The 24,391-nt window shown below is 45.8% G+C and overlaps 1 protein-coding gene across 13 annotated transcripts in view; it reads left to right on the forward strand.

Moving 5' to 3' along the window:
- mef2aa (myocyte enhancer factor 2aa) overlaps positions 1–24,391 on the forward strand; it is a 58,796-nt gene that overhangs the window by 6,607 nt on the left and 27,798 nt on the right. For all 13 annotated transcript variants that reach the window (XM_047597381.1, XM_047597383.1, XM_047597379.1 and 10 more), the window contains 2 exons: positions 12,542–12,758; positions 20,181–20,384. In XM_047597381.1, the coding sequence (XP_047453337.1) occupies positions 12,705–12,758; positions 20,181–20,384 (258 nt within the window). In that variant the 5' untranslated portion in view covers positions 12,542–12,704. The remainder of the gene's footprint in view (positions 1–12,541; positions 12,759–20,180; positions 20,385–24,391) is intronic.

A 24,391-nucleotide genomic window follows, 5' to 3' on the forward strand; every position in this document is an offset into this window, starting at 1 on the left:
TTTTTTTTTTTTTCCAAGGAGGACAAAACACCAGAGAACTGAAAGCCAGGGATGAACTGAATGAAAAATAAGGGATAGAAGCAGAACACTTTTGGTCCAATAAAGCGGATAGTGGTTGTTTGGTAAGCCAAGATATTCTATTCCACTGCAGATTTAGTAAGGAAATATGAATACTTATGGATATTGCAGCACCGTGTAGTGCCGTATGATTGTTATTTTTAAATATTTTGCATGATTGTGATTCCATGCTTTTTTGTGAAACCTTCAAGTGGCGTCTGTACAGAGCTGTTTGTTGTGTGTGGACTGTATATTTAGCAGATGTGTTTTCTGGAAAAAAAGTTGGAAGACATAAAATTTTTGGGTTCGTCCAGCAGTTTACTTACGTACTAAAAATCTACTTCTCAGCAGTTTTTCCTCCACCTTTTATATTTTTTTTATAAATATATACAAAAAAAAATACCAGCAGATGCATGGTAACCCTGCATGCCACAGTGTAACTATTAAGCCTTCTCTATGTCGAACTCAAGCGTCTTAGCAACATGATTCATTGTTTATTGGAGCTCCATCATCAATATGGAGATTCCAGCATTCCCCTGTGAGACCTGGAGGTTGCATGCAGAATCTTGCGCCTGGCAGATAATGTTTTAGACCGCAGTTAACTGTAGGCTGTTCCCTGTAGACCGAAGAGAAAAGACTTGCTTTTTTTGGGGGGGTTTAACAAATAGCTGCTCTGTTAATATGCATACATAAACATATTGTTTATTTCTCCTCCTGGACGGTGAACCAAAAAAAAAAAAAATCTAACCTTAGCGTGCGAAAAAACTTGTGACTGTTTTTCTTTCTGATTCTTTCTGTTTGTTTGTTTTTTTTTTTTCTTTCTGAGCGTGTTTAATTATATCACTCATGTGCCTGCCTGCAAATATCCGGACTGTGGGCGTAAGGGTGGATCTTTGTTTAGCTCTCTTGCTTGCTGCAAGAAGGTACTGGGTTCAGTTCCTGACCCTCGTTACGCGCGGTGTGTGACGCGTCCAGGGTTAGACAGGACGTCCCTGTGCTGTTGTCATGTGCCACTGCTATGGTATGGCTATTTAAAGCGGTATAGTGTAATTAATAAATGCCATAGTGGCTGCTGTAAAAGATCCCTGATTAAATAACTACATTTCACCGGCAGTAAGAAACTCTGTTTCTAATCTGATTGCTCGGGCCCTGTACCAGCCCCCGTGTAAGCTCAAGCTCAGAGGGTGAACGCATTAGCCGCTGAGGTACTGTTTGTATAGTGAGACAGCTAGCAGTGACCTTTCAACTGTCCTGCCCTTGACAGAGACCTCTGGTGGTAAGCCACCCTGTTTGCCTCACTCAGCACATGTGCTGCTGAGCGGGACAGAGCAGCTTAAGGCCGCGCCGTCTTCCTGTCTCCCCTGCTCTCTCAAATGAGGCCTGGCTATAGGTCTCTTCACCTGTTCAACACGGACCACACAGCAGGAAGCTCCTCAGACAAAGTCACGCTCCAAATCTGCTGTTAGCCTGCCTTAGCCGCTGTGTCCATTGTCTTGTGTCCTGCTCCACATCCAGACTGGATGCAGAATGCAAACAAGCCTTTGCCTTTTCGTTAACCTTTCGTAGTTACTCTGTATTAGCATCCTTTTAGCCTGTATTGTTAATTGCCATGCATATGTTTTTGGGTCCCTGAGCGAAGGAGTGGTGCATGCATGCACACTATGCGGTTTGGGAGGGTAGACCATGGGAGCATGTGGTGGAGCCAAGGTGATGGCTTTGATGAGTCACTTTGCACCTTCCTGTGACCTCCTCCAGTTTCTTAAGGTTTCTGGACTGCAAGAAAAACCACAGAATCACACTGTGTATCCACTCTAAAGTCAGAGGACCACACTTATAGGACACGCAACCCGAAGGTGTTTGTTCTGTGGTTTGGTTAGTCATAGTTTTTTAGCTTATTTTATGTTTTCGTCGCACTGAAACTCACATTTGCCTCCGCCGAGACGCCGATTAGTGAGTGACGCGGAGGAAATGACATGTGGATACATTACTAAGTTGAAATATGTATAAGGCAAAAAAAGAAGTTAAGAAAGACGCGTCTTTGCTGAGTTGCATTTTAACAGCATTTTAATGAGACTTTGAAAAAAAAAAAAAAACATAAATCAAAGGAATATATTATAATATAATTTACCAGATCAAAAGATCTCCCCTGATTGCTAATATACCCCACTGTATTGAATTCCTGATGTTCTACTGTAGATCTTAAAAAGCATCCCTCACTGGAGATTTAACCTCCCTGGCTTTATATAGAGCCGATGGAGTGGAAGCCTCATCAACAGAGAAACAATTGAACTGTTTCTGAAGTAAACTTTCCTCCGAGCCCGGTAAGTTCTGTGCGTTGCAGCGGTCGGCCGTGTCGTGAGTGAGTGCCAATGTGGGTGGTTCGCAGCCTTTACCCCTATTTAATTTATCCTCCCATAGCACAACCCGAGGTAAGAAGGGGTAGGATACACGGGGAAGTGTTTATCAATGGCTGCTGCAGTAGTTACAGCAGTGAGACTCGGGCGCCGCAGCTCATGCGTCAAGCCCATTGACTAAAAGTCCAGCCGCCGCTTGATTTCACAGTTGGACCTCCTGCAGCTGGACCAGTCCATGTTGCCCCAGGAGCTGCAGGAAGGAGGCCTGGCCTGCAGTATCCTTGTTTTTCTGTCTGTCTGAGACACCATGTGAACCAGGACAGCTGGGGTGGCGGTGGTTGTGGTGGTGGTGGGGGGGGGGTGATTCCTCCCATTATTCTGCAGCGCACACATATCGGCCATATGAACAGAGGAGGGAAGTGACCCAGCCCCCTCTGCTCTCTGGAAACCGCTCCGGTCCACCGCAGGGCTCTGACTTACAGTTCAAAGTTGTCTTCCTCTCTGCTGCTGGGGCCGAGCTGCAGCAGCGCGAACACTGCAACGCCTTGTGCGTGCTCTTTTTAGTTGGAGCATGAGTTTCTGAACTGTTGTGCAATATAACAAGATAACGGTTTGTTGTGTTTATGTGGCGTGTGCAGATTAACAGTGATGAGCATTGTCTTCTTTTGACCTTGCCTGTTTTAGGGGAAGTCTCGTCAAGTGTGGCTATTGCAAGCCATCGTATCATCTTTAAGCTTTTACTGCTAAGATCCTTAACTGTTAAACTTCTTCTGTGCTCAATGGTGGGTTGTATTTTTTTTTATTTTTCTATTACTTAAATCCGAGCCTTTCAGTAATGATGATCCTGTCTCTAGATCCTCGCTCTCTATAGTGTGACTGTGATCGTGAGTGAGGTGTTGAGTCTACCCGCTGTTTGCGCGGCTGCCCGTCTGTCCTCTCCCTTTCTCCCAGTCCACTTTCCATCTGTGTGCTGTGGGCTGCAGATCTAGGTGAAAATGGTGTAGTGTTTCCACTGGTGAGCTTGTTGCCATCCTGTACTCGTGTCAGACCGGTTCCCCTCCTCCACCTCAACATCCGACGCTGGTCCAGCTACCGGGGGTGATCACGGCACGTATAGGGGATTATTCATTTGGCGAGGGTGGCCCAGGGACACAGGACCAGCGGCTAACAGCCATCTGAGGGTTGGATTCAGGACCAGAGCCTCTTTAGGAATCTTTTCTGAGTCCCGAAGAGGCCAGCAGCAATAGGGCATGTGGGTGTCTCTCTGTTTTTCCCCCTTCCCTGGCTGTCTCTTTCTCTGCCAGTGTTTGCACACAGTGTTCATGTGACAGCTAACACACATCATCTGATTCGGGAGAAACTGCCGAAAAAGTCCCCTTCCATTATTTACTTGGAGCGCGCTCTCTATTGGTGCCAGCACACATCAAACCGAGATCAACGAGGAAGAAACTGATCTTCTCACCTTGCTCATGAAAGTCAGCTTACCAAGAAGAGCATGCGATGAAGAAATAGGTGCGCTGCTAAAACGCGTCATACGTAAAGCCAATTCAGAACGTCAGTGATTATTCAAAATGAAAGCTTTAGCTCGGCCTCATAAAACCTTAATAGCATAAAATTCCTCAGCAAACTGAATACGACCACATATTTTACATTTTCCGCAGACACTTCGAGCACCCCTCAGTCACATGATAGTTATCAGAAAAAAAACGTGTTTACATGAAAAACAAACGTGTGAATCTCATGGCCTGCACGGTTTCATCATTTAAAGACTAAAAAAAAAAAAAAAAAAAAAAAAAATCTGTGGTACTTCAGCTAGCCCTCTTTCACTGTTGTTGTGACTCATGGCCATCCTCACTGCTCAGATTGCATAAACCTTTTATGTAATGGAACACGGTGGGAAAGAGGCATCGAGTGGAAGATAAAAATGGGAAGAGAAAATCAAATATTTATTCTGAGCTTTTCAAAACCGAAAAAAAATATATATATTCCATTAAGTGCAGACGTTGCTTTGAAGGCATAGGCCTCTAACTGTACTTCTAAACAATACAGACAATTTACCAAAAGCGCAATTGTTTTGCTGATTGTCGAACGCTGCTGGAGAATTGACTATCTGGAAGTACCGCGTCTTATCTGGGTTCTCAGTGTATACGAAAGATGTGTTGAGATTGGGTAAACGCGCCGCTGCTGAGACGCATTATGCATAACGTCCCTAATATCCTTACGCTGTGGATTCCCCCTGGAGGAAGATCTCGGTTCATCTTTGCTGTTTACCATTTCTGAGTTGCGTTCTGTGCAACATCAAAAGGCTGCAATGACACTTAACACAGCTCGCAGGGTTCCTGGGAGGGTGTAGGATTGTTGCTCCCTGTGGGATTGGCATTATTATTGTTCCCCGGCGAGAAGTCCGTCGTATGATAGACAGCCATGCAAATGGACAAATGCCGTCATGCCGTATCAGTCCACAGTGCCACACTGTAATTCCATGCAAATGTATAAACCTCTAGGACCACGCCGGATTCGTTGTTGTTTTTGCGCGTGTGTGTTTGCATATAGGTCTGCTACTGTCTGGGAAAGCAGAAATAACATGGGAGAGGGGGGGTGAGAACAAAAAAACAAAAACGAATGAAATAATGAAACAACTTTATCAGTTAGAGCGAACACATTGGGGAGCGTTCGTTCATAAAGAGAGCCAAAAAAACGATGTTGCGCCGTGTCAAGACAATGACTTGTTAAGCTGACACACTGTCATAAGGAATGCTGGTGATGGAGGGCTTTCGCTCACAGACATAATTCGTTAGAGAAACAGGGTTAATGTGAAGCGAGTAGTTCGCCATTAGTCTGTCAATTGCATTTTACGGATATAGCATGACATGCTTCAGACGGGGTGATTAGGGATGATTTCTGAGGGTCAAGGGGTTAATGTAATAGAGAATCATCTCAGGTCACAGTGATTCTTTTCCTCGGTGCCACAGTGAGAGACACCAGTGGCACGCCATTCCCGTGCAAGTCAACAAATCATCGAATCGAGTTTTTTTTTGAAAAAAAACAAAACCCGGCGACCTTTCTCTCTCCTGAGTGGATTTCCAGAATCTTATGAAGCTCTTCCAACTCGAACGTCTAGGTGTATGAAAAGAAGGTTTGTCTGCGCCATCTACATACGTTTGACCTTTTTCTCAAGTTAATGCAATTGGAGCTCGGAAATTCTGCTATTTCTGGCCACCCTCGTCGTTCGGATTAGAAAACGAAGAGTTGCGGTTTAAAAATAGACTCTGTCGCGTGGCCCATGCTGCCGTTGTCATCTAATTATCTAGATGGTTGTGATAGCTTTGTGTGATGATGGCCACGGTACGAATAGCTCCGGGACTGTTGCTAAACTGTTATTTGTTTTTCAAAAATGGGCTTTCTGGATAAATAAACTCCTCCGCCCTATAACCTAAGCGTGCCGGCGGGACGGCATCTAGCACGTATGGCGTGTCTATAATTTCTCAGTCATCACGCACATTTATATTTAATGAGACATAATTCCTCACCCTGCCCGTGCATCGCGGAAGTTATCGCCGCTTTTCTTTGTTCATGAAAGTTTCACTCAAATATCCATCAAGGGATTTACCTTGAGGAGGAGAGTAGCTTTTCTACATGAAATGGATATAACTGTTAGGCGAGGGTCATCTCTTTATCCTTGAGAAACTGAGAATCCATTCATTGGCTGGGCTTGAAAACCTGACTGACGCAAATGGATCATTGGGAATAGAAGTGTCCCAGCAGTAATTATGTTACAACGCCGCTGCCGCACACTACCACAGAGGTGGGATGGGATGGGCGCGGGGTGCTTCTTTTAGTCTTGTTTCCCTTACATCTTTCCACATAGTTAACACAGTCATACTGTCTTCTCTCTCCCACTCTCTCTGTCTGACTCCTCGTCCCTTCCTCTCTTTCTCTCTCTCTTTCTCTCTCAAACACTCACCTGCTTTCAAAGCCAAACACACGTGAAGAGCAGCGGAAAGTTTCTGACTAACATTTATCATCTCTCTGTTGAGCGAGCGTCTCGCCTCGCCGCCGAATGACTCTTAAAACAGGGAAAAAAGTTGGTAGCAGATCATGTCACCTATTTGTCATCTGTTGTCTTCCCGGCCTCTAGATCCCCGCTGCCTGTGCCTCCGAGCTAAAGCAAAACGTCTGTTTCATTTTTTTCCTCCCCCCGCTTGCTTTCCGGGGCTCTGTGGCACTAAGTCAGTTTAAAAAAGAGACATGAAATTAATGTAATGTCAATGGCGTTTTCTCATGAAACCCCAAGGCAGTTAGTCAAAGTCACCTTGCATAGTCCTCTCATCCCCTGACAGTACTGCGAGAGTGAGATGGAGGATGTCTGTCTGCTAAGGCTGTCAGCATATGATGTCCTTCGGTTACTGGTTGTTATATCCACTCATCATCATTCATATTTCCTAGATTGGTGTCTGGTATTTATCTGAAGAGTGACATAATTTCCATTGAGCGAAACATTTTCCTCGGCGAGAGCAGGTTCATCCTGTGGGGTTTTCTTTCCTTTTGATGTCATTTTGGAGGTGATAAGTAGCTTTCTGTCTCCTGGTCCCTGTCTTGCAGCACCACCACCCCCTCCCCAGCCCAAGCAAGGTGCTAGCAGCGTGGAGGATTGTTTGAACTTGCATTGATCCAATGTGGGATTACAGCTGGGTCATTGGAGAGTTGGACTGAGCTCCCAGTCATCAGGGCAGATTAACCACTCGCTGTCTGTTTGGCTGCCATTTCACCAGGCTCTCGCTGCTGGTTCTGTGGCTGTCCCCACTGCGCCGGTCACTGTTTTCCTTTTGAACAATTCGTTTTGATACTCAACCAAGTTGGCCTCGGACTGATTTTATATGCGGGGGGAACATATTGCTTAATAAAATAAGACAAGGAGCATTGTTACGCGGCGTAAATCTGTAACCGGTTTATTAAAGATTCAAGAGTCATCATTTTGTAATCTCCAGATTTTAGCCCGCGGGCTTTTCTTTCGTGCAAACTACGAATTAGAGTTTCCTTTGAACACCTACAAGGTGTACGTATCAATAGCAGTGCAGCCTTTCCTTGAGATGTTATTCATATCGCTCTCCTTGTACGAGAAATGTCACCCCAAGCAATGCATCGCAGAGGAAGGGGAAGTGCTGCAGAAAGTCCATGTTTTGCAGACCACCCCCCACCCCCACCACCACCCCACCCTCACCCCACCCCACCTCTTGCTACATTTCTCAAAGCCTCCTTTTTCACTTTTTTTGTTCGCGTGCCCTTGCGATAGCTCTTATTAATTATGTCTCATTAGTTGCCTTGGAAACTGAGGTGAGGGAATGTATAACATGAGTTCAGAGAAAGAGAGAAACAGGAAAGAAAGAAATAAATCATGAGAAAAAGAAGAAAAAAAAAAGCAAGCCAGAAAGAAATGAAATGAAGAAAGCAGGGGGGAGGGCTCGAAGAGAAGGGGATAGAGAAAGTGGTTGTTGGGGGATCAGCCGTGTGTCAGATTAGCATCAGGAGACATTAACACTAGTGATGCTGCTAGGGCCACAATCCTGCCTTTCACTGCTGGAGAGGGAGATAAGCGCTCTCTAACAAAAGGGAAGAGGGAGAGAGTGTGAGAGGGCTGGCTCGCCTCCACTCCCCGCAGGCCAACAGCCCCATTTACAGGTACAGCACCTCCTGATGAAAGCAAGAACAAAGAGGTGGATGTTCATTTCCTATTACGCCGGTGTCAAGGCGCCATTGAGACAAATCGGTAGAACTGTGGATTTAGGCTGATTCGCTTTATGTCTCCAGTCTGCCAGGAGCTAATCATACCCGAGTCACCATGTTGACACTTGGAGTTTATGCACTTAAGAAGGCTGTCACGGATTATTTCACCAAATCAATGCACATCAGATTACCGGGCGAGGCCGTTACGTTCTTAGAAACGCCGTTTGCTCCTAACCGTGTTGTTTTTTTTTTAACGTATGTTAACCCGCGCGGAGGGAGTCGCGGCTCATTCTTGCGTAACCGGCGTAGTGTTTGAATAACAAGGAAAGGTCCCTGCCTGCTAATTGTAAAGCGAGTGGCCGAGGGCGTCCGGCCTGCGCACGTCGCCGTCCAGCCTGTGCAATGATCCTTACAGTAAACAGACTGAGCACACGGAGCAAAAGCCACAAGGGATGAGCCTCTGCTGTGGTTGTTTAGTCTCACGAGTTCCATCCAGGACGGTAATAAGTGGACGGATAAGACGGGAAGGGTGTCCCCAAGGTGGTCCCTCCCTTTCTTCCTCCCCACCACCGCCACCGCCACCACCACCGCCTCGCCTCGCCCCGCCCCGGCTCCTCGTGACTCCCCCGCGGAGGGCATGTAAAAGGGTCCTGAATAACAGGAAGTGGAGGGGCAGGAAGTTGAGTCTTGTCTGCCCACGGCCTGCGGTAGGATACTGAGGCTCACTCTGCTTTGCACAGGAAGCGCAACTGTCACGGCTACGCTGAGCACTTTGGCTGCTGTCCATCACCTTCAAAGAAGTGGAGGCATGTTTCCCGCGTATTGGAGAGGGGCGATGAATCTTTAAATCACCTTTGACATAGTCCACTGTGACTTTTGAGATGTAAACAAGTGGCGTTTTAAGTTGTTTAAGCTTTAGATGAAGACGCTGGCCTCAGTTTTGTTGTTAATTTGGTGAAACTCAAAACAGAAATGCACAATGTAATTTTATGTCACTCCTATGTAGGCCAGCGGTTCAGGGAGTGTTGCCTCAACTTTGTGTGGAGTGAACCCGGCCTTACAGTAAGAGAGAGGGAGGAGGATGTGCTGGAGCTAGTAATTACACTGGGATTTGAGCATGTTTTATTGATTGTGAAAGGACCAGGCCTGTCACCAAGCCTCCCAGCGTCTCAGTGGTCACTCTTAAGGGAGGAGGAGGAGGAGAAGGAGGAGGAGGCGGCAGACTGGTATTCCTGTCACTTGACCAGCCTCGACGTACGCGATCGGTGCCGCGCCGCTCGGAAAAACAACTGCAAACGCTTAGTTACGTGCGCGCGATATTCACAGACTGCACATTTATTTAAAAGGCAGGTACAGTGAGGCTCGGGCTTGTTGTGTTAGGCTTGTCTTATTGACTTTCTGTCAAGCTGATGTGGTCGGTCCTGTGGTGACATAGTCTCTGCACATTGATTTATGTGTACCAAATGTTTGGTAAGCATCTTTCAGGAGTGGCAGACTGGTTTATATCAAAGTGGACCAGGCGTATCATATCAAGGTCTTTTAAATGTAATGAAAGGCTGTTATACAATGTGCTGCTTTGTATATACAAACTGGTGATGAAGTGATTTGACATTTTCTTTGTGTTTGTGGTTTTTTTTTCTCTCTCTCTCTCAATGTGAAGCCTGTATCTGTATCGTAAAGAATGTACATTAGTGTACATTTAAAAAAAATGTGTCATGGAGCACAACACTGTTTGACCAGAGGCTGACTCAACGAATCAGATCCGCGCATCCCTTTTCTACCTGTCCGCCATTATTCACGGTGGCCCCGTAGCCTCGTGTCGTCCTGCTCCTTCTTCCGCGCTCACTTGTTTTCTCGCTTTCCTTTTCTGCTGTTATGTTTATCGTCCTCGCCTGTGTTTCTTACGCACGCTCACATGCACAAAGAGCACATGATTCGGGCCATAAACAGATACTCTGTCCCATTCTAACACTCAGTAGAAGAGAAGTGTGTCACGCACAAACATGTACTCCGCCACAGTGCAGTCATTGTTCCCCTTTGTAATCTGAACAACTTCTGACATGTTTATCTGGTTCGAGGGACCAGCAGAAATTTGAAATCTAGTGTTCTGGACATGGAAATTAGATTATGAAGTTTTCTGTTGTATGGCCAATCACTGTGAAATAAGTATTTATTAATTCTCCTATGTAATATTTAACCTTTTTTTTCCCGGCGAGTTCTCTTTAGATTTCGTCTAACTTTTGATGAATGTGGACACTAAGTTGGGGAGCGTGGCACACCTGCAGTCTGAGGGCCCTCTCAGCTTGTCATTTCGTATCTGTGCAAGAAAAATGTCATGACACAGTCTATTATGCCTCTAGACCTGAACTGTCCTGCTGTGACAGCTCCCTGCATAAAGAGAGGAAAGAATGCGCACATGCATCGGTATATGGGGAAAGTGTCTCGACCTTCTTCTGATGTTTCATCGGACGTTTATAGACCGAGTTAGACATGCAGCAATTTCTTTGTTTTTTCAGTCGTTAGTGGAAACCAACCTCAACTTGGCCGCTTGAACTGACCAGTAACCGACAGCAAGGTTGTTACTATGTGTACGAATAAAAATTATGGTTATGGAGAAGATTATGACACGTATCCAAAAAAAAAAAAAAAAAACACTGTGTCAAGTTCATCACCTGTCTGTTTGACTTACCGTAAAATCAAATGTTTGACGATGACATCATGAAATTGGGTGTGAGGAATCCCCCCCTGTCGTAAAAGAAAGAAGAAATTAGAATTTCTGCAAATTGATATTGAAAAAAGAAGAAACGACGAAAAAAGAAGTCTCTGGATGACTCAGTATGTTACTATATTGTTATGTAATTGCTTGCACTACTTGGAAACTGACACCCTCTCTTCCGGCTCCCTTTAATTTGAACACTGCTCAGTTAGCTTGTGTATTTGGTGAATGAATAAGAACACCGTCATTCTTCCTGGCTGGTTGTGATGTGGTTTGGGGAAATTCTTTGTGGGGGTTCAGGCAGTTACTTTCCTGGCTCAGACGGCAGCGCGTGGGTAGTTAGCAAGGTGATCTCAGTCAAGTTTGCCTACAGTGGAGCCCCGGTTCAGACAGCCAGACACCATAATGCCAGTCCATTTGTAACCCATAATGACCGTGTACCAGTGGAACTGGTCATTTTCGTTTTCACTGCCAGTTCGGCCCCTGTGCTTCCTGCTAACCCTCGCAACTGCTGACTGCATCTAATGGCCCGAGTTGTTAACCTTTCTGCATTTGTACTCATATGGGAAATGCAGTTGTTTAGACATTTTCTATTTGCTGGGTGTAAGTGATGGATGTGCCTCCGGGGAGGGGGACATATCTCTTGTTGCAGAGAGGCAGAGTCAGGACAGAGTTAGATGGTCCCTGGGGGGCAATGTGGTCCGAACCACTGGCCAGGATGCGAACTCATGTGGGAATATCCCCCTCACCCACCCAAAATCTCTTTACCCTGGCTTCTCCTCCAACTCAAGATCAACGGGTTCTCCCTTAATCAACTCAAAAGTAAAGCTGGCATCAAGGTGGGTGAGCTCAGGAAGTCTCTGCAGGTAGGGGAAGGAAGACACTTTTTCTTTTAAGGAACTTAGCAAAAGCGAACGTTTTGAGAAATACCCATTTTTCATTGTTAGCTTTTGCAGCTGTTTAGCTTAACTTAGCTTAGCACGAATAGCTGTGACGCTACAACAGCTAAACTGCCTCTTTCTGAAAGTTACAAAACTTTAGCTCAGAGCTCACTAATTCACACCAGTTGAAACCAGTTGCCAGGCAACCATCAGAGACTTCAAGAAGGTACTGCTCTCAGCCCAGAAATAACCCAGCAAATAACCCTTAATAAGACCGGGAATTGTTGCCGTTATGCTTAACTTTAAATTTTTTTAGGCTTGTTTGTTTACAAATGCAGCTCGGGCGGCAATATAGGCCCCGACCTCCCAGTCTGGGTAGACGGCTGTCCTGTTTCAATTCTTCCAAGTTAATGCTCTCTTTGGTTTGGCGGTAGCGTCCATCTTCCCATCCCAACTCTCATGAGGGAGAAGGCCGTACTTCCTCAAGACTGTTCCTTTAAAGTGACCAGATTTCTCCCCATGAATGAGTCAGTCTGGTGGTGAAGCGACTAGTCGGTGCAACTTGCATAGCTCCTCCATTCCTGAGTGCAAAGCTGTCTTCTATTGACTTCAGCTGTGGTTCAAGTGCAGCAGTGGAGAAGATAACGGCGCATGCCATGTGGGTCTCATACTTTCTGAATGTGCTAGGGAACAGAACACAGAGCGCCCGGTGCCTTTTAAAGTGCCTAAGGAGACATGGATGAGTGTCAAGTTAACTTTCTGTTTCTCTCTCTCTCTCCCTGTGTGTCTCTCCTTTGGTTCTCTTGCAGATTGTGGTGTGGTCTGCTGAAGCACAACGAGCGAATTGAGAAGAGTGAAGCAGTGTATACAAGAAGAGAGACTGTCGCACAATGTACTAGGAGAGTGGGGGAAGAGAGCGTGTTGTTTTTCTGATATTGTTGAGGTGTCAGAGAGACCAGAAAGGACACAGCCATGGGGCGGAAGAAGATACAGATCACCAGGATCATGGATGAGAGGAACAGACAGGTGAGTGGACCAGTCAATCATTCTGTCAATCTGTCTGTCTGTCTGTCTACATTCGCCTGGTATTGGTACAAATCTTGATTCTTCATCATTCTTTATTCATTTCATAGCATTTTTTTGTGTGTGTGACACATACATGGACTTCCTGGAACGCAATCCCATGTGTCACCCCCCCCCCCCCCCCCCCCCCACCCCCCCCCCCCCATTACATTATTTCACAGACATACTAGCGGCTTTCTTCAGGAAACGAAGCACTAATTTCACAACTTTCCAGAGATTCATGAGTTTAACACTTCAGAACCGAGCGGATCGTCAGCGACACGTTACAGCTCGTGGTTTTTCAATTACCGTAACTCACAGCGGTTTGCACTATTGACAAACTCAAAAGTGTGGCAGAACACTGGGAAGTTGTTGTGACATCTCTGGGTGGTATAACTAACTTCATTTTTATCAACAAATTTCTTTTTTTTTTTTCAGAAAGAACAAATTCCCAGTGTTCAGCCACACTTTGCGTTTTTCCCATTGGTGAGCTACGGTAATTGAAATAGCGCAAGCTTTTTTATATCCGCGGGCAGATGTTTAGGTCTTAAAGGGTTAATGTTATTGTTTTGGAGCTGGTGACCTCGGAGGCCCACGGTGCCAGCGGATCTGACCATTTGGATCTGGCTCCCTAACTAGAGCTGGCTCTCGATTTCCATCTCAAAAAGATATGTATACAGTAAGTCGCAGGCTTTTTCCTTCCTGCCTCGCAGCAGACTTCGGCGGCTGTCACAGCGTTCATGAATCTAAACAGACACCTCTCTCTCTCCGAAGTCCCAGCCAGCAGAACAGGGACCATGACATTTCTTTGTCAGTGCGGTCATATTTACAGACATGATTCCCCTGCCACCCTGCAATTTCAGCCGGAGAACTTGATGAGGCAGCAGGAGCGCTGGCCTGCAGCGGGGGCCTCACGGCGTGGGAGTGAACTGAGGGTAGCAGAGGAGCACAGCGGGCCGCCTGTGGCCTCCCCACACTGTAGGGCTTGTCCCCTGGCCTGGCAGTATGGCCGGGCCCCTTCCCTGTAGCCGTATGTGTGTGCAGCTGTTTGGTAGTAATTAGGAGCAGCCACTGCACCACAGCACCCTCTCATTTACAGGGTGGGTCAGAAGGACACACAGCACCCTTCTTTGCCTTGGCTACACTGGTCCCGGCTAGCCACAAAGAGGGAGAGAGCTGGAATTCACTCTGTCTGCCCCTGTTATATATAAACTCCTAAACAGCAAAACACTGTAGAAAACAGCCCGGGTCTGTATGAAACAAGAATAACAACGCAGATATCTATAGAACGGCCAGTCCGTGTCTTTTTTGGGCGCGCTCACTTTGATTTAGGAGCGAAGTTAAGGAACCACGAATGCCGCTTTTGACAAATTATACCAATTAATAAAGATGCAAAAGTTTCCTGTGTCCAAATATAACACATCGGCTTAACATCGCGTCAAAATATAAATAATTACACGGCGACGGCCCATCGGTACTCCGGCCGTGCTTCTGTCTGCTAATGTGAGGCTAGTGGTTCAGTCAAGTGCGAAACAAAAATCCACAGTGTGGGCCAATTATCAGTGTAACACCTGGCTCTGGGTGGGATCCAAACAGGAGCAGGAGCAGGAGAGGAATCACTCCTGGCTCAGTGGTGGTACCTACACTCTATGCATTGACCTGTGACGCGAAGGGAGAGAAGGAATGAGAGAGAATTACATCAAAACAGCTTGTCGCCTGATAGCTAGGCGGGCATCTTGAGGTGCTGCATTCTTTACGATGCCTATATTACGGGGGGTGAGGGAAAACATTTGGCCCTATTGTTTCGCCGGAAAGTGGAGCTGCGCGGGGAGACGTTGCTTATTATTAATGTGTCTCCCAAAGTCGTGTGTTTGCATCAGATTTTAAATGTCTCACTGTATAATTTTGCGAGAAAGTTTATCAGCAGAACGCAGGCACTTGGGCTTGCATTTAGCAGATTTTCGCTGGCTCAGCAGCAGTGACAATGGGCCGCTGTGCTAAAATAGAGCTTTGGTGTAACGTGATGTATGCGTGTGTATCTATCTGTCTTTTTTTTCCGTGGGCCATGAAGCACACAGTGCCATCTCCCTGGGGCGTGCTCCTAACCAAGGGGGAATAGCCATTAGCATATGGTCCCCATTGTCAGGAGACAATTTGAATCTTTGTCTATGACAGTCTGCTGTTAGCTTTCCATACTCTAGCATTTAAATGAAAGAGGTTCTTAAGTGGGCTAATTAGATAGCATTTCTATAAAAGGTGTTATGTGGGGACAACAGGGGCCCCCCCTTGCATTACCACTGGAGGTGATAATACATGCACCTGCAGGAGGGCTGTTAACCTTTCAGGATTTATAACACGGGAGCGCGGCGCGGGCTGAGGAGCTTTGTAATTGCACAATCTGTCAGGGAAAGAGTGCAGAAGTGCAGGCGACGAACTTAGCTGATGTATCTGTATTGGAATGAAGCGCGTTGTGCAAACACGACGGGCGAGATAGATAACAATAAAAATTATTCTGCTGCCGAAGCATGCACCACGTGTAGGTGAGAGGGCTGTGTCGTGTGGCTTTTTGTGTCGCACAAAGGTGTTGTTTGACGTGGGCAGAATGAGACGTGAAGGCTGCGGAGGTCCTGTCACGCACACTGTAAGCCTGCCAGAAGCCAGTCCCCGAGCCGTGGCCCCGCATAAGCGACGGTCCTACATCAGAGCAGGGAACAGTCATCAGCCAGACTGACTCCGCTGATTGCAAATGAATGCTTGATAGCAGCAACGCCCTGCGTGATTCTCCTGATTTACCACATTCACAGTAATTATTACCTTTTGAGGCACAGATGGATATCTCATTCACAGATTGTGTTTTTCCTCATCTGTCTCACTTTCTTTGTGTTTGCGCGTTTTATTTTTTCGTCGCTGTGAAACGACGAGAAGTTCGTCGAGCTCTCTGACTTTTTTTTTTTTTTTTTTTTTTTAACTCGTGATTTCACCATTTCACCTACAGAGCAGCTGTCACAGTGTCGACATACGGGGCGAGTGACAGCGGGAAACTGAAGGTGAACATTAGTCTTGCAAGTTATGTGTAGGCGTTAGTGGAGCCTAGTGAGCGCTGCCTGGTGACGTCCTCTGGATGCCATTAAGGCAGGCTCACTGGGGGTAATTGTCCAAGTCATTAAAAGTTTGATGATTTCGCTGCTGGGTGGAGGGATGCCTGCCCTTGCTGTGGCTCATTTTTGGATTTTGCTCCGGCACGTCAGACGCCTTTAGGCACGGAGTAGCTCTGCCTCGCTCGCTCTCCGGGGAGCGACGCAATCGCATGCCTCCCGTTCTTCAGCTTTCACTCATTCCTGAAGTCCTGAGTGGTCATCATTATTTTTTTTGACAGGTGAAGAGCGAGTTGACAGACAACAGAAAAGAACAGAGGAGACCTGTTAAATGTGACAGACAGTGCATATACAGTATGATCACTGTTCAAGATGATATGTAAACCACCTCATCCTGTAGGTTCCGTAAAACTGTGCTGAAGTGGAAAAACACGAAGTCGAGCGTGTGAGACTGTGTCTCATTTTAGAGAAGTTGGATGTCTCTTAAATGTGTGGTTGTGACTTTTGTTGATTATTGATTCATTTCACCATCTTTTTTTAAATTTCTGTTTAGTTGGTGACGTGCCGATGCTTGGTGCCGATTATTTCTTTTAGGATAAGTTGTTCTGGCTCAACTTAAATATTCACTTTTCACTTAAACTATTTTATTTACTTATCTTATATATTTTTCTAATATAGCAAACAAGTGAATTGTCCTCAAACCTGATCGGTTCTCGTTATCGATTTGAGGCATTTTTAGGAAACCTGCTTCCGTTTTCTTAACTAGCGTGTCATCCCCTCCGCTAAACAGGATCAGTCACGGCTACCGTAGGTTTCAAGGTCAACGCCGCCCCCCGGATGAGGCCTTTGCGCCCTCAGTTGTCCACGTGGGGATCCTGGGGCTGTCCTCTCTCCCAGAGAGAGCTGATCCAGGCAGACAGTCGCCGTGGCCCTGGCTTGTCTCCCAAGCCCCCCACACTCTGGCACCGCGGAGCCAGGGCAGCAGCCACGGGGCCCGGGTCACTCTGCCAGCTGGTGCCAGACCTCACTGTCTCTCAAGCCCGCTCCCATGTCTGCCACGGGGGCCGTCAGAGGTGACGTGAGGTTCCAATAAGACCTCTAGCTCCTCACCCCTCCGAAGGTGTCAGGCGTCTCCTGCCATGCCCCAGTCACAGCTGCACTCTCGGTCCCAGATGCCTTGTTTGTCATCTTGGCACCCCAGCCCGAGGACAGACATTGATAGACCCTTTGATTGACACGTCTACTCTGTTGCGAATGTGTGTGCGTCTGGGTTTGCTGGAGCATATGCTGTTATATACCGCACGGTCTTCTGTGGCAGCGGCAAAACTGTTAAAACCGAATCGGAATTCAGCAGTAAAAAAGCATGTGTCACCGTCATCCATGGTATGTTTGTGCATTTATCTCTGGGCACATGGTGCTGGTTTACACTCAGATAGAAGGTTGCATTTGACACGCCCAGTTATCGTACAGCATTTCAGTTCATTTAGCCTCGCATTTCACCAGCCCAGCTGCTCTATGATTATTTCATATCAAAGCGATAACCGGTGAGTCCAATATTTGTAAAAGGGGAATTTGCTTGTTGCTGTTTATGTGATGTTTTGTTTTTTTTGTTTTTTTTATAATTTCCCCTGGGGTATAATTTTTTCCAGAAAAATGCAGATTCCCATCAGTGATTACGTTTATTCAGACAAACAGGGTGAATAATCCCTGTCGCTTGGGGAAAGATAGAGCACATTCATTTTGACAGAAACACTAATTTAGAAACATCGTCGGCTTGGAGTCACGCAAAATAAAAAAACAAAAACAAAAAAACACGTATATAAGAACTAAATTACTGAGCTCTGCAAAAAACAGGTTACACTGGTGCTGAAGAAAGTAGAAATGCAGGAAGTGTGAATAGAGAGCGCAATTAAAACCTCATCCTGACATTGTGAGAGCATCTTAAAAGGTCAGAGAGTTTTCAGCCTGGCAGTCTAAATGAAATGCTGGAAGAGTTGCTGATCATGTCGGGTATTGTGTGCGCCGCTATAATGACCTTATCAAAAAGCAGAGAAAGTTGGAACTGCCCGAGTTTATTGGAAGTTTGACCACGGCCTTCCTTCTCCTTTGCCCTGACATTTGATTTCTAAGAACCCGCTGCGAGATGCATTGGCACGGTGTACGACAGACTTTTACAAGACTGCGTCTAATCCTGTCATTGTGAATTACATGAATTAGTCAGGGAGCTACACTACGAATGTAGCACATCTTACGAAAGGAGTGACTCAAATATTTGAAACCACACTGGATGTCTTTGAGGGTGTCTTTGACAGAGTGAAGCATAGGGGAGCTTCGCCACTGAACCTCCCACTTGACCTCAAGGATGTCTGTGGTTTTCCACCGTCACAAAATTCGCCCCAGACAAGACGGGGGTGGATGGAGGTTATATTTGAGAAGGTCGGCCTTCGGGCTCCTTTTTTTTTTTACGTGTGTCTAAAAGTTAAATCTTTAACATAATCCTAACAAAAATAGAAAATATCCTAACAACCTAACTGCGTAAGTGCAGAAGAGTAATATGGCTGTCATCTTTAATAGTAGCGTGAGCAGAAACGGGCTGTTGTAGAGGTACTGTGTCTGTGGCTGCAGTTAACGGCCGAGTCTCAGTGCTGCTGCCGCCGCTGCTGCTGCTGCTGAGGTTGAAATGAAGCGGTGCCTGGGTCAGCAGCCCTGCACTCAGCACTCTGCCATGCATCCAGGTGGAACAAAGTCCTCGCTCAGCGTCTCATCCTGGGCTTCCTGCTGAAAGGTGACATCTCCATGGCTTAACAGCCACATTCATCTGCTAAAGAGCATACAATTTGTTAATCGTTTTCCCCACACGTCCGTCCCCGCTTTCCAGCTGGTTACGCAAACAAACAAATGGGCGAGGAGGCGAATGAGCGAGTGGGCAGCTCTGATGTTCGGCCGGAGGCTGGGAGACTGGTATCAGGTGGTTAGAACCTGAGGGGAAGAGATTGGAGATGGATCACAAAGATATGCCCATGCTGTGTTCCACCTTTAGAAAATCTTAAGAATGAAACACTCCTTAAAGGTTGATGTGCAAAGAAACACGTGTCTGATTCACCTTCTTGCACTCGAACCTCGTCATTTCAAGAAATGTCATGGCGAAACTTGGTTCGTCTGAAATGAGCTGAAATCACGTTGGCGCACCGGCTAGAAAATGACATGCGGACCGCATTCTTTATCTCTTAAGCAGGAACAATGGTCCTGTGTAATTACCTGTAGTGTGAAGGATTTGAAATGCATTTATCACAGTTGGAGTGACCCCACTTCCAAAGCGGTTACACACACACCATGCAACACATAGGATTATACTGCATTATACCAGTTAAAATGAGGGTATAGCCGCAAGCTGTGACCAATTAAAGTTGAACAAAGCCAGCTCATCTGCTCAACTCCTCTCTTAGTAGGTCAGTGAAACTGATGGAGAAAGCAGCCTCCGTAGCTCCGAGCACAGCCCTCACCAACACATTCACGGGCCGCGTTGTATAATGCGCGCTTGACGAGACACACAAAAAAAAAACGCCTCTAAAGGACGTTTTTCCAAACAGCCATTTTCAAAACCAGAGGAGTAAACAGCAGTATTTCAATCCGCTCTACCCCTGAATGGTGTTTTTTAGTTTGAGGAACGAGTGTAGCTTACTGTAAAGAGGTGGTGTAACATAATGACATATGTGAATGGGGCTAAGGCGACCGCAGAGACAGAGCTGCAGAGATGCGGGACAGAAAGTCACTTTGCAGAGAGGGTTGCGTTACCATCGGAGTGATGTATGACCCGAAGTCCCATCTGAGGGCTCACGTTACAAGGCTTATGCTGCACTACAGAGATAGCTTTCCGTATATGGAGTCAGGGGCTACAGTAATGTATGGACCCCTCTTGTTGCCAAAGCTCTGACTCAGCTCGATGGCTCGCGCCTCTAACCCTGACCTCTGGCCTGATAAGTAGATATTTCAGACATGTACTGCAATATTTTTTTTTCTAAAGGAGGAATGATCTTGTTATCTGTCACCGTGTTGTTACGTTTGTTTAAGTGCTGTGCTAAAGTACTATGTTAAAGCACCTTAAAGTTAGATGTGAATGCTCCTTCTATCGCTTATAATTGCCCAATAAATGCTAAATAAGAAATTACGCTTGCCGAAATCGCATCTACAAGTTTATCTTCCGCTCACTCTGATCTCGGAGAAACAGTTTTCCTCTGTAACGGATGTTTTTTTCTTTTGTTTTTTGTTTTTTCGTCTGTGTTTCCCTCAGGTTACCTTCACAAAGAGGAAGTTCGGCTTGATGAAGAAGGCCTACGAGTTGAGCGTACTATGTGACTGTGAGATAGCCCTCATCATTTTCAACAGCTCTAACAAACTGTTCCAGTACGCGAGCACAGACATGGACAAAGTGCTGCTGAAATACACAGAGTACAACGAGCCCCATGAGAGCAGAACCAACTCTGACATTGTAGAGGTGAGTGACTTTTTTTTCCTTCTTTTATACCTGATCGAGCAGCTTTCGGTCGTTACGATTTTGCCACATCCAAAAAGAAATAGTAACGATAATTAATTTTTTTTTAGCGCTGTAGAGTATATTTATTCTACAAATGCTGCCACAGGGCAATGCTTCAGATACAGAGTCAGCGTCAGGAACAGTTTCCTTTAGTCGCCATTCAGATAGGGCACGGGGAGGTCTGCACTTTCTGATAAGTTCGGCTTCCCTTGTGCCCATCAACTGACATGGAAAAACTATCTCTGCACATGCATGCACGCAGTAACTGGCTGACCACTATTGCTGACCTTGTTTCCCATAGATATTGTACCTGCAGGGCACAGATCTCTGGCTACTCCTCGTTGCCCCACGGTTAGCTTGGCTATTTCTGACGTTTTTTTTTTTTGTTTTTTTTTCAGCGAAAACACAGTGTTTAGTACATTCCATAGAGCTCCATAAAACTCAACTAGCACTTGGGTTTCCTGGCAGCATCTACGTGGCCGGCGACGAGCGGAAGAGCAAGCCACTTGTTATGCCAGCGCACGGAATTGTCAGCCAAAACGCGTAAAAGCCAAAGTAAATGAGAATGATTAGGGATGCATCCCGTTCCAAACATCTTGCGCTGGCACACGTGTGGTTTTCTCAGCTTATTCGAGATCTGCTTTAAGAGGCCGGTATCTTCATTCTGCCTAAATGAATGCGCACACAATGCATGTTAATGCCTATTGACGAGTTCAGTACACTCGGCGCGAAGTTGCCCCTTTTTACCGCTGTTATCTGGAATACTCTCGGGCTGTGATTGTCGACAGTGAGGCGTCTCTTATGAGAGAATGCGAGCGGCTGCAACCCTAGTTTTTACAGCCACCTGCCCACTAAAACACGGTACATTTTTATTACTGCCGCACAATTAAGAGACATAAAGCGTTTACGATGGATGAGATTAAAAATATTCAAAAAAATCCGAGCTTTGAAAAGACTTTCAGTTGGAGGAATTAGGGAAATTACACGCGGCATAAAGGAGTCAGCTGTGGCCCATTATCTTTTATTTATGCTGCTACTGCTTGTGAATTACCTGCTTGGCAGAGCTGCGCCGGAGTGTTCTGGCATCCAGGAGACTCGTGCCGTCACTCCTCCATCAGGGGCCCTCGGAGCAGAGCGGGAGTTCACCTGCATGAAAAATACATGGAAACATTCCTTACATAACAGTGACCACAAATTATTATTTTTTTTTTTTATGCTGTGAGTGTAGGAGCTGGCTTATTTTAAAAGGGGCACCATGCTGCGAACACCTTCACTCAGAGTGTCGCCACCAATCAGATGGGTCATTCCCCGCATACGTCTGTGGCCTGCCCTCGTGCCTTCATGTGAACAGCGTGGTGTATGTAATGGTGCGCCAGTGCTCCCATGCTGGTTTTTTCCCCACTTCAAACTGCTGCCTGCTCTCAAGGAAGCTCCGCCACTGTACAAAAGGCGAGAACAAGCCGCCGTTGTCCTCGCTCACTCGGCCAGCATCTTTTGCAAATGCACAAAACCCCTTTGCCTGCTAGCTATGTGGTCAGCGCTCAGAAGTGAAGCCAAGCCGAAGTAACCAACCGAGTCCACTTCACAACCCCGCTTTTTGGTTTGACCAGGGAGCAGAGGTGATGGCTGAAGTTATGATCTCATTATATTCATATAAAAAAAAAAATCCCTTTTTCTGTTTTTCCCGTATTGCACGGTGAGCACTTTTCCAAACCTTTTGCCTCTAGATGTGTACAGACCCTTCGTGCACTACATGGAGGAGCGGATGTGTTTGTAATGATGGGACGAATCCCCTCCCCTCCCCCTCCCCTCCGTCCCCTCCCTCCCTCCGCTCCCTCATTTATCTAGCTGAATGGGCCTCACATGAGGACACTTACACTGGACACTTATCTAAATTTTTAAATCGCGTTAAACCAATCTTTGCCATGCAAACAACCATGTGCTCATTTGTCCAGTTCTGGAAGAAAGAAGAAGAAAAAAAAAAAAAAGATCCTCTCGCGCTTTTCATCGGTGCGCTCGTTTTCCGCGTGAGAAACCGAATCAAAGGTCACATTCCTGCTCAGTAGTACCATCTGTAGATAAAGGCCGAACTGTGCGGTGTGAGAGAACAGTCTCCATGTTTTCCACAGATGGATGCATGCCTTGGCCACAGTTTGATAACCCAGTGGAGGGCTATGGACTTTGTCTCAAACTTGGCTCGCAGTCCAAAGCGGAGCAGTAGGCTCATTTTTGTCTCCTGCGAGTGTGTGTATGTTGGCGTGTTGGCCCATACGTGTCTGCATGCATTAACCTTAGTAACGCTGCGGGCAACGGTGCCTTTTCAGGGAGTTTGTGTCTCACATTTGTGTCAATTATTTTCATAAAAATCGTTACTACAAGAATCATCTGGTAAAGATAATGGCGGCCCCCTTTCTCTAGCAATGGCTCCTGCTTTGAATGAGGAAAATCGTTTCTTTTTTTATACAAACATCGCTATCTGACATCTTCCTTTGTGAGTTGCTTAGAGTTTTGGACGCATGTACGGCATTTAATGGTCGTGACCTGAGTGAGAGCATTCGTCACTAAAGGTTTCGTGGTGTTGTTTCTATTGTATTACTTATTGAATAATGTTTAAACCACAAATGAAAATGCTGCCGTTGGTCATTAGATTAATCTAATAATATTTGGTCTTGCTCTCCTGTCCGCTTGTGGGGCTAATGAGATTTTGCTCGTGCTCCGCTATAACCTCACACTGTTCTCCTGTGCGCATAAAGGTCCCTGTGTCCCTAGGAGGATCCTTGAAATGAGATAGTAACTTCACAGGCATCACTTAGCATCCGTCTGTCCCCTGTCTGTCTTGGAGCCATTAAATGCAATAAAGGTATATAGCATAGATTAGCAATAATGTAGTTTTTGGGCACATGGAATCAACATTAAGACCATACTTAGTTGTAATCTTATAAAATCAAGGTTGTGAATAGACTTTAACCCAATTTGAGAATATTGGTATAAATAGCTGGATTGCGCTATATGCACAGTCATTTCGCTGCTGCTCTTTATGTCTTTTACCCTGATGATCTATGAGCTTAGAGTTTATTCATAGGGAAATTCCTCTTATCTTACTCATAATAAAGAGCGGAGGCCATTGTTGTTGTGACTCGGGGAAAAACAGACAATTGCTTCTTTATTTGTGAAGGAGCAGGCCCCCGTCTCACAAGACCACGGCATGGGGGAAGAAGAAATGAGCATAAAACGATCAGCTAATTTCCATCAGGTTTTTATTTACCGATCGCTATCTGGGATCTTCTTGTGAATGGACCTGTATCAATGCGATATGTAAATGTTGACCATTAGTGAATGTCATCTCTGAATCAAGCCCTTTCCTCCACCAAGTTTAGTTTTGTGAATTTTCCATTTGTTACCTTTACAGTTATGAACGCAGCCTTTCAGTCCATCATCATGTGTGTCTTGTCTTTTTTTTTTTAATTATAAAGACTATCAGTTGAATTATACACTTTGCTACCAAGGTGTACAGCTGGAGAACAATAAATAAATGTTATCAGTTGTGGAAGGAATCTTTGGGAAAAGGCTTTGGGCTAAATGGACACCAGGAGGTTCAGACAGGGGATATTTATGTTCGTCAATCAAACGCTGAGCAGTGATTAAGGCTCATTTCTATCTTAATGAATGCAAATTGGCACATCTGCTATGGTGGTCTAGCTGTCCAGACTCTTCAATTAGCATGATTGATCAATTATCCTCCTGCTGGTGGCTCATTGGAAATGGAGGCTGGGAATTTTGCAGCGGGGTTAGGAAGAGAGATGAAAGAGCATGAGAAGAGAAAAGAGCACCGAGCGGCCTGAAATCTGATTTCAATCTGACTTCCTATGTCACATGAAGCTGGAGGAATAGTGGGAATTTTGTTTTCTTCAAATAAGGACTTCCATTTAGCACACAAAATGCTGTCCTCCTTCCTGATTTCTTATTTT

This window comes from Mugil cephalus, chromosome 10 (genome assembly GCF_022458985.1).
Source record: "Mugil cephalus isolate CIBA_MC_2020 chromosome 10, CIBA_Mcephalus_1.1, whole genome shotgun sequence".
Lineage (NCBI taxonomy): Eukaryota > Metazoa > Chordata > Actinopteri > Mugiliformes > Mugilidae > Mugil > Mugil cephalus.